This window comes from Acyrthosiphon pisum, chromosome X (assembly GCF_005508785.2).
Source record: "Acyrthosiphon pisum isolate AL4f chromosome X, pea_aphid_22Mar2018_4r6ur, whole genome shotgun sequence".
In the NCBI taxonomy this organism is placed as follows: domain Eukaryota; kingdom Metazoa; phylum Arthropoda; class Insecta; order Hemiptera; family Aphididae; genus Acyrthosiphon; species Acyrthosiphon pisum.
In genome coordinates, this window is record NC_042493.1 from 62,090,023 (window position 1) to 62,105,821 (window position 15,799).

A 15,799-nucleotide genomic window follows, 5' to 3' on the forward strand; every position below is an offset into this window, starting at 1 on the left:
TATATATATGGTTACCGCTTATAACATAAATACTACTTTAACTCGTTAGAATAATAATAATAATAATAATAATAATAATAATAATGATATTATATTATAGTCATAATGATAATAAATGTTAGAAATATAGTTGTTGATTACTCTGAACAATATTAACTAAAAATAATAAAAATAATGATGAAATAAAATAATAATAATAATAATATAATAATAATGCAAATAATAGCAAATAAAGAAACAAAATAAACACAATATAATATGAAAACAACGTTTGGAAATGATAAATCTTTAAATTCTTTAATTATTTATATTTAAAAAAAAATTATAAAATATTAAAACATGATCGATTCTAACATAATATTACATCGTATTACATAAACGAATCGTTCTGACACATAATATGTAAACGAAATATTATAATATTTAAATATTATAGTAAACATAGATAATAATAATCATGATAACATTATCATCATCATAATCATAATAATAATAATAATAATAGTTAATATAATCGCAAAATGAGGGGATGTATACGAAGAATAATAAAGTCGTCGTCTTAAAGTATAATAACCGTTTATATAGGTACAGTTTGCAACAGGTTGTTCGTCAACGTCGTCGTTATATTATTATTATGTATAGGTATAATATAACAATATTATAATATATTATATTTTATAGGATCGCGATCGTCGGCGAGTTGTAAGCATATACGTTCAAATAAAATAATAAATGATAATATAATAATAATAATTAATAAAAATAATAATAATGATAATAATAATAATAAAAGTGTAGTACGACAATCGTACGATTTATCGGTCGGAGGCGCGTTACATGCCACCTAAGTGACGGTCGCCGTCTTGGCGTTTTCCGTGTTGCACTTGTATTCTGTGCTGTTCCGGCAGTAGTACTTTTTGTGCGCAATGAACGTGGACAGATAGTTGAACGATATGTCGCACGCCTTGCAGTATTTCGCGGTCATGCCGGTCCGCTTGTTGCCACCGGCGGTCTGCATCTGCAGCTGCGGCGTCGGCGGCGGTGGCGGGAGCTGTTGCTGCAGCAGTTCGTCAGACGCAGTGGCCGGAAGTTCGTGCTGCTGCCGACGGTAGGCGCCTGTGGCCAATTCTTCCATCGTCGGCGGTGCGGCCATGCCGTTGATCGGTTCCTGCTTGACGACTACCAATTCTTTTGGCTCATCGTCCACTATGACGGTTGCGGCCGCAGCTGTGGATGACGAAGACGACGACGGCGACGGCGACAACGATGACGACGAGGCCACGGCTGAGGCCGTCTTGATAAGAACGGTGGACGGCGCAGACGGCTTGTCCGCGGAATCCAAAGTGGTCGGCGTTTTGGCGCGTCCATCGACCATCGATGACGCCGAGTTCTCGTCGATCAAACACGTCACGTAATCTTCTTCCTGCACACACAAAAAAGACAAATTTGTCAGACATATTAAATTATGTTTCAGCAGTGGTATATAATATATAGGACTATAGAAGTAAACCCTGTCAGAATTTAGGGGAGGGCGCAGGGGGGGCGTCTTCACATAATGGGAGTTTTATTATATCTTAATATACAACATAATATATCATTACAGTATAATTGCATAAATCAATAATACAAATTAAAATCACAATTTGAATCCAAAATATTTTGTTCAATCTCCCATTGTATTAATTTATAGTTTCCTATATAAATGTGTAAAAGTGAGTTTAAAAATATGCGTTTGTAATCGTCAGTTGAGGACTAGCAGAGTTTATCAAAACCCTACTGAATATGGTCGGTATTCGTTACGGACAGGTGTTATGATATTACCAAATTAAATTTTGAAAGTTTAATAAAAATATTATCATTTGCTTAGTATAATTAATTATTTTAACATAATTTTATTTTTGCTTTTGAATAAAAAAATATTTTACTTATATAATATTCTTAAATTAAATTATAACATATTATATTAAACTTCACCAATATTATTAACATATATTTGAAAAATATTGGCCACCACCACTAAGGATGAACCTTACCGCCTTGGGTCTCTGCATTCATAAATCCCGCTCTGGATAAAACTATAACCATTAGGAGGCATATTTGTAATAAATTATAAACATTAAAAACGAAAATATTTCTTTTAAAAAGCCGCACAACGAAGACTGCAAGATTTAAAAATAATTGATTTCATCTCTAAATGTAAATTATTATGTACATAATTAAATACATTTAAAACAGCAGTAGCCACGAATGGGTTGCAAATACTTTGCTAATTGTTTATGTTAATCTAATTGTATACATCTATAAATGTAGGCTAATAACCATTTAGTTGTATAATTGAAGCCTTAACACTTAGAAAATGGGTAAATAAAAAATAGTTTATATACGAATTCGTAATTATATTTATGATTTAAAGTGATGATGAAACACTTTTAAAATAACTATTTTGTTTATTTTATTTTACCAACTTATTAGAATTTTATAACATTGGTTTCACTCGGAAGCGGTATAATATTAGTGTCAGACTAAATAGGCAGCCATAAATAGGTCAGCATAACGTCATATTTTTTTAAAGTTGTTAATACTTAATATAATGATATTGTAAGTTACTAGGGTAATATCTGATTATCGCGCATGTACCTATTCACAGATTTTTTTTTTCGAGAAATTATCAGGAATTATCAATCACTTAATAGTTAATACCTATTAAATAATTGGTATACCTTTATATCTCATATTATATTTTCGCGATCAGAACGATTTATGATTTATGCACTTGAACAATTATTAGACGGATCAGTGTTATTTTTTTTAATATGTGTAATACATAAGATACTTATAAAGTCCTAAAAAAATCATTCATAAACCGAAAAATGTTTATAGGGGTGGGAAAAAAATTCACCCTTGAAATAGCTATGGTGTAAATCCATCCCTGTGGGTTCTACTTTAAACAAATGTATACCTACATTATATAAGTATAATATTTAAATTGATTCTAATATCTTAAATATAATATACTAAGGTTTTGTATAAAATTCAATCATATTATAAGGAGTGGCAAAAACATTTTTTATCGCGACGCACAACAAACAGGAACTTGGCCAGTAATGACTTTAATAAGTAGGATGATATTAAAAGAACGAAGCGCTTGAAAAACGGCTCGTTGGGATGGCTCACCATGAGATCCGGAATCATCCGCTTGTTGAAGTGCATGCGGATGTGCGTTCTGAGACCCCTAAGCGTGTTGCCCTTGTACTGGCAGATGGTGCACACGAACGCCCTTATACCGTTGTGGTTGTCCAAATGTTTCTGAGCGGCCGACGCGCTCGTGCACACGGCGCTGCACACTGGACACTTCCAACAGTTGGCCGGCTGACACTGATGGTGATGTGTTCCGTCGACGGTCATCTGCGGAAAACGTTTGCGGATTAAGCACATAATTGAACACGTCATATTATATAAGTAGGTAGGGTACTCTAATGGGTCAATTTTGTACTGTCGTCTGCTGCAGTATAGGCATCGTCCCGGGTCTTACTCTAGACCTCTAAGAGGTGTATGTATATATCACTATATCAAGAATTCCCAATTAAATTACATTTTTGAGGACCACATATTCGGAATTTGGAAAATTTCGGGGACCATCAATAATTAACCAAACATGTGTTTATCCAAAGAAAATGTAACGAAAAAATTAAAAAAATTAAAGAAAACCTACATCATTTAATTCACCAGAAAGAAATATTTGTTTGAAATGTCGATTACAACCTACAGGCTCAATTTTACGACCAATAAAATACTTTGTTGTACAGTTGGCTACGAAAACAGAAAGAGTTGGCAATTGCTTTTGGGTCGGGATACATGCAACCGAATCACGACTTGGCCAATTCCCGAAGCAATGAATTTCGGCCGTGTGCAAGGAATTTGGAAAATTAGACGGTAATCGAAAACCTTCTCTTTTTGATACCCCTCCCCCAATCTCAAAGAAATAACCTGAGCTCGACACACTTACTTTGCACTTTGGGCACTTTGACGGTGGCGGTGTCGCCTTATTATCTGCTGCCGGTTCCTGCAGCGCCACGGCCGTCCTGTTCGGGCAGTAGAAAGTCTGGTGCGTAGTGAGGTTGTCGTATGACGAAAACTTGACGCCGCACGTGGAGCATATAAATTGGATCATGGGTGGCTTAAGCAACGGCGTAGGGCTGACGCTGTCCTTGGAGGACTGCGGTGACGACACCATCAGCGGCTTTGACCCGGGTGACCCCTCGGGGCTCGTCTTGTCCACGTCGCCGTCCCCGCCGTCCGGGGGCGGGCGGGATGCACAGTAGTGCTTCTTGTGGGCCAGAAAGTTCTCGTACTTGCAGAACACAATGTTGCAGCTCTCGCATTTGGACGGGCCCTGTTTCAAGTAGAACTGATGGTGCGCGGGGGGCATTCCACCACCGCTACCATCCTGCGCCGAGTTCGGGTTCAGTCGGAGCGTCATGTCAGGCGCAAAATACGGCAAAACGGCGGCCGGGCTGAGAAGTTCGCTGAGGCCGCGTGGCTGGACACCGGGTAGCATCGGGGCCACGGCGGCCGGGGACAGCAGCGATTTGTGCATCGCGCTAAACCTGTGATGCGCGGCCGGTAAGTGGTGCATCGCGTGGTGAGGTGGCTCGCCGTTGTTGATCGGTTCCTGCTTGATGCCGTCCTGCAGCCGGCCGCCGGACGCGGGCAGCAGGCTGGTTACGCTGAACTTTCCGCCGTTCCGGTCAACGAAGTCGTACACTGCCGACGACGGAACGGGCTTCCCACCATGCTGCACCATGCCGTTGGTCGACAGCTGTATGTTGCTGCGATTATGATGCTGTTGTTGCTGCTGTTGCAGTTGCTGGTGGTGTTGCATTTGCTGTTGCTGTTGCAGTTGCTGGTTGTGGTGGTGGTGGTGCGCACTTGGCCGGTGTTGCGGAGTTCTGTTGCCGCCACTGCTGTCACCACTGCCACCGGATGTCGGAGAAGACGTCGGCGATATCATGCACGGTATGGACGGTGCGCATATTATGTCCTCGGTGTCCGTCACGTTACCGTCACTCCGCCTGTTCTCTTTTTCTTCCTCACCGTCCGTGCAGCTGGCGTTATCTGGCGACGATTTTACCACGCGCTTCAGTCGCAGATCGAGCGGAGACGATGGTTGCGCTGCCGGTCTCATCTTCGTCTCCGGGCTGACGGACTCCGCCTTTTTGGGCTAGAACAACGACAACCGTGTAAGTCAGTTATACAATTGCATCGAACACGTTATAATATCTAAAATAAGGGTTGTGAATTTGTTATTTTTCATACGCTCATACAGTACAAGGTCTATAGTTATGTCGATTCTCAATAGCATCAGAAAAATGTTTGATCTATCGAAAATAAGATATTTGAAATTTTGAGTTTATTCTAAATTTAGTTTCAAGGTGATTTCAAATTAATTCCAAATAGTGAAAAATTCGATATAATAATAGACTCTTTTACTGTATAGAGCTGTGAATTGAATGCGTTAAATTAATATACTGCAGTATATTATATACAGCGAAGCTTCCATATTACAAATTATCATGGACAACAAAAAATTTTATACTGAAGAGAATTTTGTTTTATTAGAAATTTAGAATTAAATAAATTTGGTTCTGAAAATATTTTGTTGAACATAAAATGTTGTTAGACTGATATTCATTATATTTTACTGTACCTATACAACTATACACTCACTTGAGCATTTTAAATTTTATGGTTGTATGTTGATGAGTTTTCCATGAACAAAATATGCAATAATGTGCAGTGTCATAATAACAAAAAACAAAGTGATTTTTTTTCAAGTTCAAATTCAAATTTAAACTCATTAAAATAACGACAAAATAGAAAAAAAAATATCTGAAATATTATAAACTATAAAAAAACCTGCGAGAGCATGTTCTAACCTAACGTTTACCAAGTTGTTGTCTGTCCGAAATATGAAAAATAATGCGAGAATGCGAGAATATTTTAAGACAATTTGCAAGCATGCACAAATAGAAATTCGTGTATGGGCTCCTAGTCCTATATATTTGTAAAATATATAATTATATAGTATACTCAAGTATAGTAATGATTTAAAACAAATGTTATTGATCAAAACTGACTCTTTTTACAAAGCATAAAATACATTTTATAAAAAAAAAATACGCAGAAACATTAAATCCACGGCGACACAGCAACATCGACAAATGCATGGCATTTATTTATATTTTGCTGCTTAAGACGTTAGCACCGTGCTTGACTTTTCCCGCGTAACAGCGCGTATATGTAATAGTAACGCGATAGTCGCTATGATTTTATGCTTAATTCTGATTGTCGTCCAACTCTTACGTCAAGTCGATAATAGTGATTAGAATATATTATGAGATAATATAATAATTTACGTCAAAAACGGTTTTGTCGAGTTCTAATCGGACACGTTTTTCATAGCGAATAATATACGAATTTACAATACATAATATATTATATAATATAAGGTTATGTGCCACGCGCGTAGGGCACATTGACCGCATCACTCGACACTTGTGAAAATGTTTTTTCTCAAATTCATCGCGAGGTTTGCCTAAAATTTAACTTTGTCCTACGAGGCAAACTATTTTGGCGATTTCCATTAGATAAAGACATAATGTGTAATACCTGCAGTATGATGGTCTCGGAAACCCTACTTGAAAAGTAGGTAAGTACTTCGCGCGTATAGGATTTGAAAACCATACAGGTGGCACTATTGAGAAATATCACATCGTATTACATCAATTAACTACCCTACTCGCCATATTATGATGAAAATTACAGTTTTTGTATTGGCACTCAACCTGATAATATTATACATATATTATATTATCCTTACTAGGTATTATCTTTACTTACCGGTGAAAAGAATTCTTCTGGCGGAGACTGAGAGTTGTCTCTCTGTATGTTGTCGCTGTTGGCGAGCATGGCAAACTTGGTGGGCACCAGCGCCTGGGCGATTGGCTGCAGCGTGCCGTCGGACAGGACGATGCAAGCGGTGTCGGTGGGCGGGGACGGGCCTATGTCCGCGGACAGGGCGGACAGGACGCTTGCGTTTTGTACGAGTGTGTAAGGAACTACGATGACAGGATTGGTGGGCAGCGCCAGGTAAGTGGGCACCACGCCGGTGGGCGACGGGTTGTTGGGCATCGGCGAGCTGGACGGGGTCGGCTTGACCACGTGCCGCGTGTTGCAGTAGTGCGTCTTGTGCGCCTGGTACGTGCGCAGGTTGGAAAACCGGATGTCGCAGTTCTGGCAGTACCGGTCAACTACCGACGGGTCCGCGTTGTCCGTTGGGCATGGTGGCGATTGCACGGACACCGGCGATATGGAATGCATACGCATGTGCCTGTTCAAGCTCACCTGTGGAAACGAACCGACATTTTAATATGAATATATATATCACAAGGTTAAGGACGAAAACCCTGAAAGCACTTAACATACTGTAACATAACATAATATAAATATATTATACAAATACCGTCAAACCGACTTCAATATTAGAATATTATTAATAAGATGGTCGAGGCATGCATTTATGACTTTAAAAACTCTTTATACACTATACATAATGATATATATAACAATATGCCTAAAAAATATCAAAGCATGTCCTTTAAAGTTAAAACCTTATTATTATCAAATACCTACATGATATAACTATTCATTGTTAGTTCAAAGTATACGAACAATACATATACTACCGTTATTATACATAGGAACCTACTATACGTAATTTTTAATAATTCATAATTAAAAATAACTTATGATTTTTAATAATTTTAATAAAATATGGGTGCACTAAATAGGCATCATAATATATGTTAAAGCACCCGTAAGCAGTTAATTCTAATTACAAAAAAATGTTATACAATTTAAGAAAAATTAATTACAATATAATTTAAATATGTATACAATTTATTAGATAAATTATCTATATGATAAAAATAAATGTAAAAAATAAAATTTGCATTTATAGCTAAAAATTCTATTTTATAATAATTAAGATAATATGTAAAATAAAATATAGTTAAATTGTTTCCATGTCATACCAGACAGAATTTTAATTTGATCTAAAATCATCGCAAATATAAGAACAAATGTATACCTTAAAGTACCAAATAAAACTTATAAAGCCCTAAAAATATTTAAATGTGATGTTTTCAAAGATAATAATATGTAAATATACCTACGTAAGCCTTTTAATTATAGGTGGTTTTGATGATTCATTGTTTTGACAGGGAATATTTTTATCGTAGATTTCGTCTGAGATATATTATAGGTACTTTGAAACTATATTATTGATTATATATATACATACAGGTTATGCTAGTACTACAGTGTACGTACGGGGTGATTTTTAAGTCGTAAACACGTAAATTGAGCAATAATAATAATTTAGGGTATATAATATCCAAAGATTTATATTTATTTTGAGAGCAAATACTGATTATCATAGAAAAATGTAACACAGTGTTTTTTTACGTAGGAAAAATATAAATATTTTAAATGTCATCGAATTTTCTAAGATATTGCCAGGTTCACGATAAAACATAAAAGTCATCCTATACAAAGTATATTATACGTACTACGTATAATGTGTATATGTATGTGAGTGTGAGTGCGTATGTACGTGTATATAGGTTCTTTTCATAGAGATATAATAATATAGTTACCCAGTTTTTACAACGGTTGTGTAAAAAGTATTACCTAATATTAATTGTCCACTACTACAGTAAATTTCACGCAGTGTTTTAAAATGTAAAATTAATTTGTAAATTGTAATTGAAACATAATATCAAAAAACTTATTCAGCGATTTAAAAACACGTGACTTGTATATTTTCTATAACGTTGACTATTTTAAATATTGATCGATTAGATATGTATTGAAACGTTTGCTATAATATACCAATAACCTCACGCTAAGTCATCATGTTTCTGTTAATATTAAAATCGAAGATGACACCACCCAAGATATTGGGTTTTCTTTATCACACCCGTTACATAGCGAAATCAAGTTTCCCAAAATCAAAACCGATATTCTTAGAGAGACAGAGAGTAATGAGTAATGCGCATATCATATAGATATGTATTAACCAATAGCGTACGTTATACAACGAATTTTAGTAGTAATAAACTGTGGTCTTATGTAATTATATTTGTATTTCCATAATATACTGATATACCTACGTATAAATAAAAAATAAGTTTTATTATTCTATTATAAATGTATTATTTATAACTATTATTATAGCTACTTGACTTCATACATTATTTTGATTTTGAATGGAATCAAATATTAATTGTCAATTGATTGATTTAAATGTTAAGTATATATTATAATAATATGTAAAACAAAATCGAAGAATTCGTTATTTTGATATAATAATTATGTAATATAAATAAACAACAAAATTTTCATTTCTCTGTATGTTTTTTAGTATGTAAATTACTTGCTGTAATAATAGCTTTAACTTATAAGTCTTCAGTTTTGGATTTACCGAACGGGATTTAACTACATTATTATACGTGCGTGAGAAACAAAGATAACAGATCTTGGCATGTCGTCACGTATTTTATTTATCTCTAATATATATTTTCTTTGTTTTCATTTCATTTGTTGTGTTTCGTAATTATTTTCGGGGCTAAAGAAATCGTAGAAACAGTATAATGGTCCACAATACCGGCGAGTAGACTGAGTGTTTTTGATATAATTGCATGCGACTAGAAAATGCATAGCGCAGCATATTATTGTTAGTTGTCTAAAACGTTAATTTTATTTGTAAATTAGTATTATAATATCTATGCATTTAACCAAGTTATAAAAACAAAAAAAATTATATTTTATTTTGTTCGTTACACAAATAGGGGTGTTTTAATTAAATTTTTATCTACCATCAGTTTATATTTTCTCTATTATACTTATTGTATTAAAAGGTAATTAATATCTACCCATAATAGTATAAATATTATAATATTTAGCTGATAACAATATCGAATATGTATTTACTATTTACTATATATTTTATCTCTCTTAATAAAATAGCATTGTGTAGAAAATAACATCTATAAAATATATATTATGATATTTGCCTAAATTCAATGTTTAAACGAAAAATGATTTGTGTAATAATTACCAAAATAACAATGTATATATTATTGTATATACTATAGGATAATACGTTCGTATAATCAATTTATTAATTTTAAATACCACACGGTTTTCTAAATTTATATTTTTGTTTAAAAACGATTTAAAAATTTTTTATCTATTTACAATTCGTATTTTGTAACACAAAATTTCTAAAATCATGTTTAGTTCAATCGTGTTTTTGTATATTGTGCTATACACAATCACACGATTAATATTACTGCGCTTCGTGAAGAGAGAATGAAAATAATTTTAAATATTTAAAATATAAATCTGTTTTAGCAGGTATACATTAAATTTTAGTTTTTTAAAGAATTACCTATGTTAATCGTGGAAAAATCAGGTTCTAATAGGGAATTAAATACAGTTGTTACTTTTGACAGAAGTCATTGAATACACATAAATGATACAAGTTATCTCGAATTTTGTATTTAAACATAATCATGACTATTTTTGGGTAAATATAGGTACCTATTGTTGCTTTCAAATTTACATACACCCACAACTATATTCCGGTAGCCGGTGTACATTTCATTTTTACGCTTGTAATACATTTTTTATGCTAAGAAATCGTTGGAATGCCGTGTAACACCAGTACCTACATTTTACCGTTTCAAAGAAGTTAAATTGTAACATTGTGGTGCGATTGCAATAATAATAATAATATATTAATAGTAACTTATAATTTATAACTGTTTGTAGGTACGTTAAATGCTATATTGTATTGTATATTTATTATCATCGAATAGTAATTAATCGATCTTAATCTCGTTCGTCAAAGTCACGAGACGTTAAGTCCAAAAATAGATAGACACGTACTTTTTTGTCGGCGCTGTACGAACAGTGGGGGCACTTGTATTGTTTTCCAGTTCTTATCGCCTTGGAAGACGGCTCGACGGACGACGGACGGCTGTCCGTGTCGTTTCCCATTGCAATTTCGTCCGATTCGACGACTATCGGCATCTTGGTGTCGTCTGACTCCGAATCTGTCAATGATAAATATTTTATGATATAAGTAAGATGTTACAATATATATTATACACAGACACACAGTAGGGCGTAGGTAATCCAGTCACGTGATAATCCGACACGTCCAGTAATCCGGCCTTTTATCGAAACTTTATTTTCGATAATAATGACCGAAAATAGATCAGTGGGATAACCAGAGTAGGGGGGGGGGGGGAACAGCCTACCTCGAAATTTAAAAAATATGCTTTCAGAGTTCTATATTACACGTAAGCCGTGACCATGTATTAAAATACTAATTTTTGTTCAGAGATTGTTGCAAAAGTATAAAATGTAACAAATAATCAGCCACCCCTCCCCAAAACAAAATCCCGGCTAGGCTAGTAAAAAATTTATAAAATATATAAAACTCAATTATTCAAATGACAATCCCGATAAACCGATTAGACATTTAATCTAAGAAAATTTGTAAGACCATGTGACTAGTAACATATTGATACATGGGTAAAAAAACAAAAAAAAAAAAACAATAGATGATTAAACAATAATATGATAATAATTATGGAATGTAGTATTTTATGATTGCCTAATAATATGTTTACGATACTAAAAATGTCCGTAGTGAAGGAATAGTTATTTTTATATGGAACAAAAATAATATATATGTAAGTAATTTAATATATTTCGGATTCTGAGCGGAGGTTGGGAGCTATATGGGTAAAGGTTGACATTTATTATTTGTATTTTATCTAAGAACAACTTTTCGACAAGAAGACTTGATTTGTTTGGTGCATATTATATAATTTTCTACCTTCCCGTTTTCAAGTACCTAGAATATTTTAATTAATTACCTAATAATTTTTATTTAGGGTGATGTTTTGATAAAACAAGAACTAAGGGAAACTGGGCACCTTTTCTAGTTTGAAAGTTATTTCTTATTAATTCCAAAAAAATATATCCTTAAATTCTGGAATTAACACCAAATACGTAATTTTGTACCTACTAGGTATATATGTATATATATATAGGTACAGTGATAAAATATTGAATTTTTTTTTTGCAATTTGATTAATATAAATTATTTCTAGGCTCCCTCTTATATTATAAGTCTTATAATATGATGTCATTATAATATGTCATGTTATTCGGGGATTCAATCTTGGCTGTGTTTTCTGTACCAAAATATACCCATAATCTTATAATATACCAATTGCACTAACTATATCTTGGTAATCGAATATAACTCTTCATAATGAGCTTTTATATTATGAAGAATATTTAAATTTTAATAATGTTGAACTAAAGTAATAAAAGGAAGTCGATGTCAAATACTTATACTTTATAGAAAATTCAAATATATTTCTCAAAAATGTTTAAGGATAACTGTATTTAGGTATTAAATACAATTGGCAAAAGGGCAAAAGACTTTAAGACAATAATAAAACCAAATAATTATTAACCGTGAGCAGTCAGTGTGTGCACGTGCGAGAGCTATTTATTTTACACTACACCGCTGAGCGCATAACCTCGTATTATCATAATCTTATATTTATTATTATTACACAAATTACTATATACGTACACATTTACACGACACGCACGCACCTAGAAAATTTCTTATATTGAAACGGTCCGTATCTAATCTCCATTTTCTGAATACATCATAGGCGTAAATTGGGAGAGGGGGTGGCAGTGGCGTCATTTGGGGGGGGGGCAACTGGGGCATTTATCCCAGTTTAGCATTTACCTCAATCTTAAGTTGGCACATTTACCACACGCTCCCCCCTCGTTAACCAATATTGCACTATGCTATAAGAATCTGAATGAAAACAACGTTGAGTCGGAAAAGCAGTGAAAAATTGCCCTAGTCTAACAAAAACTGAAATGACACCACTGGGGGAGGATGCTTAGCCTTCTCAAAAATTCCTGAAGCCCCCAAGTATTTTTTAACTTATCAAATCGTAGGTGTAATAAAGTGTTAATACGTGTTTCTAGCCCCTACAGATTTTTAACTAAATATATGTAATACATAAGTACATAACGTCGTAATACTTAACATATTAATAATTATATTAATTATCATCACACTGAAGTTCGCTCAGAATCGTTTTATATTGCAGAATGCAATAATTAAGTGCATCCGATACATAGTGACCTATATACTTAACGACTGTAGGTAGGTACACGCAAACCGTATACTATTATAGTACTAGTAGGTAGCGATATTACACTATATACAGCAGATCGAGTGGGTACCCCAGTTTTTAATTTTAAATTCATAAATTTCAACAATCACGCAATTTTTACTAGGAACTCCGATCCCATATAATATGTTGAAATATCGATGTAACTTTTCGAACCTTTACAGTGCACTAAAGTCCGGAAAGTCCGATAAATTTGCAAGGACATAGAGATTGCACTGCAGTGGTGCAGGTCTACAGCAGGTGCATTCTACGCGTTTCTACAATCTCGAAACTCTTTTTTATTTTATTTTTTACATAATACAATATATATTATTACCTTTTTTGTGTCTGCGCGAACAATAGTATGTCTGATGGGCGTCCAACGTGCTCAGCGAACTGAATCGTATCCCGCACGGGTTGCAAATGAATATTTGAATTGCTGCGAACAAATACGCCACAGATATAATATATGATATTGTGAACGATACGATTTATGATAATATAATAATAATAGTAGTAATAATAATGATAATAATAAAGAATATGCAGGTATCCAGTATACAAGCGCAGACGACCGAGTTATAACCTATACTTAAACATTTGGTGACGTTTTGAGATGGAAGATTTCTTTTTTTTAATCATTAGCTTAATTAGCCATTTCAACCAAAAAACGATAAAACATCGCGAACATCCGTACTGACGTATAGAGCATAATATAATATTATACGCGTACGCGTATACAAAATGCAACGCGTGCAGTTATTCTAAATGTTATTTTATTATTCGTATAATAATTACTGTCGGGAATTTGGAAATAATATTATATTATATTATGATATCTAATATCTATATATGATATCAATTTATTCGCAAAATAATCAAATTTTTATCGAGCATATCGCCAATTCGCTGACTAGTTGTAAAAACATTTACTTAAAAATACGATAAATCACTTTGATAAAGAAAATAATGAAAAATTCGACCTAGAAAATTAGTGTACCGGCCACTACCGGGTTAGATAGACATGTTTATAATACATTATATAAGTATGGATTTCTTTTTATATAATATTCCGTGTAGCTTAATTAAGTAGGTATCGTGTTACAGTTACTCTATAAGGTATCGTGTTACTCTATATATACAGATAGATTAGGACATTTTAAAATATGTAAATTAATATAAATTGCCTGATAACATTTGGAAATGATAACAATGCTTTTAAAAATATTATCAGTTTTTAAAATGCTGTCTGTTTGGCAATACTGAAACAATTAAAATCCCTCTCAAATCAATAAATTATATTTCAATGATATCGAGGCTCATTTTTATTGTTTGTGAAACTTGTTTCGCTCAGAACTATTCAGGCCCAAACATAAATACGAAAATATTTTCTGCACCGTGGTATTTTTGTTATTTTGATTTCATATTGACAAAAAAAAGTTATTTAAGTGTGAAAAAAATAACAATATTAACATTTTTTGTATTTAATGATGTTATCAGAACTTTTTTGCATGTTATTACCTTGTGCGCAACTACGCGACAGTCAACAATGGTAAGTCATGAACAACATGTATTGTAAGATACTTTAAATTCATTTTTACGTGCCTTTAATCAAGATTTAACATATAAATTTTTCTCAAAACTGTATTAAACTTGCCTATATCGAACCCCTTAAAAATCAGGTTCTTTCAAATAAATAGGGGTTTTTCGAAACTCTCTTTTTTCCGTATTAAAAAAATATAATATAATGACCATAATTGTATGCATACCTCTAGGCGCAGTAATAGTGACCACATTATGAGTAGGTTCACCGATTGCCGAAGACGACAGAGATGAAGACGAAGACGACGACGACGACGTGGACGATGCCGACGATGACGCAGCTGCGGCGGCCGTCACTATCGCTGACGGCGGCGGCGGTGGTGGCGGTGGAGGCTGAGGCGTAGACGGCTTGTCTGCGGGAGACCATCTTGCCGGGTCAGTAGCCAAATTAGGATTGAGCCTTAGCGTTGGATGGGGGTCGTTGGTGGGTGTTGGCTCTTCCGGTTCCGGTCGCGACGGCGGCGACAGTTGCTGATTTTGTTCTATTTTCACCTCACATTTTGCCGTCACTTCGCTACCTTCGACCACTTCCTCAGTTGTCGCCCATCACTGTCCTCGCCGGCTGTGGAAATCATAAAACACAATTAACGCTAAGTATAAGGACTACAAACTTATATTCACATATATTATCAGGCAACTATATATTAATACATCCTATCACTTTTTTCGATGGGAGGGTGGAATCGTGCTAATATCGTAAGTTATAACTTGTATTTAACAAAATATTTGTATAATACTGCAAATACAACAACAAGAAAATTCCATCGTCCGGATAAATTCATTCAGTTTTTAATTTTATCCGCACAAACTGCATTCATAGCTTCTATATACCGAATACTTTCCAAACAACAAAG

The 15,799-nt window shown here is 34.0% G+C and overlaps 1 protein-coding gene across 1 annotated transcript; it reads right to left on the reverse strand.

Annotated features, from left to right (window-relative positions):
* Positions 1-72: 72 nt before the first annotated feature.
* LOC100164976 (zinc finger protein ush) lies at positions 73-15,491 on the reverse strand (the record flags this gene model as incomplete). The annotated part of the gene is made up of 7 exons (XM_008185855.3): positions 73-1,423; positions 3,175-3,405; positions 4,007-5,221; positions 6,901-7,404; positions 11,014-11,180; positions 13,681-13,782; positions 15,113-15,491. Coding segments are annotated over 7 exons (3,177 nt in total), but the record flags the coding sequence as incomplete, so codon positions are not given.
* Positions 15,492-15,799: the final 308 nt, after the last annotated feature.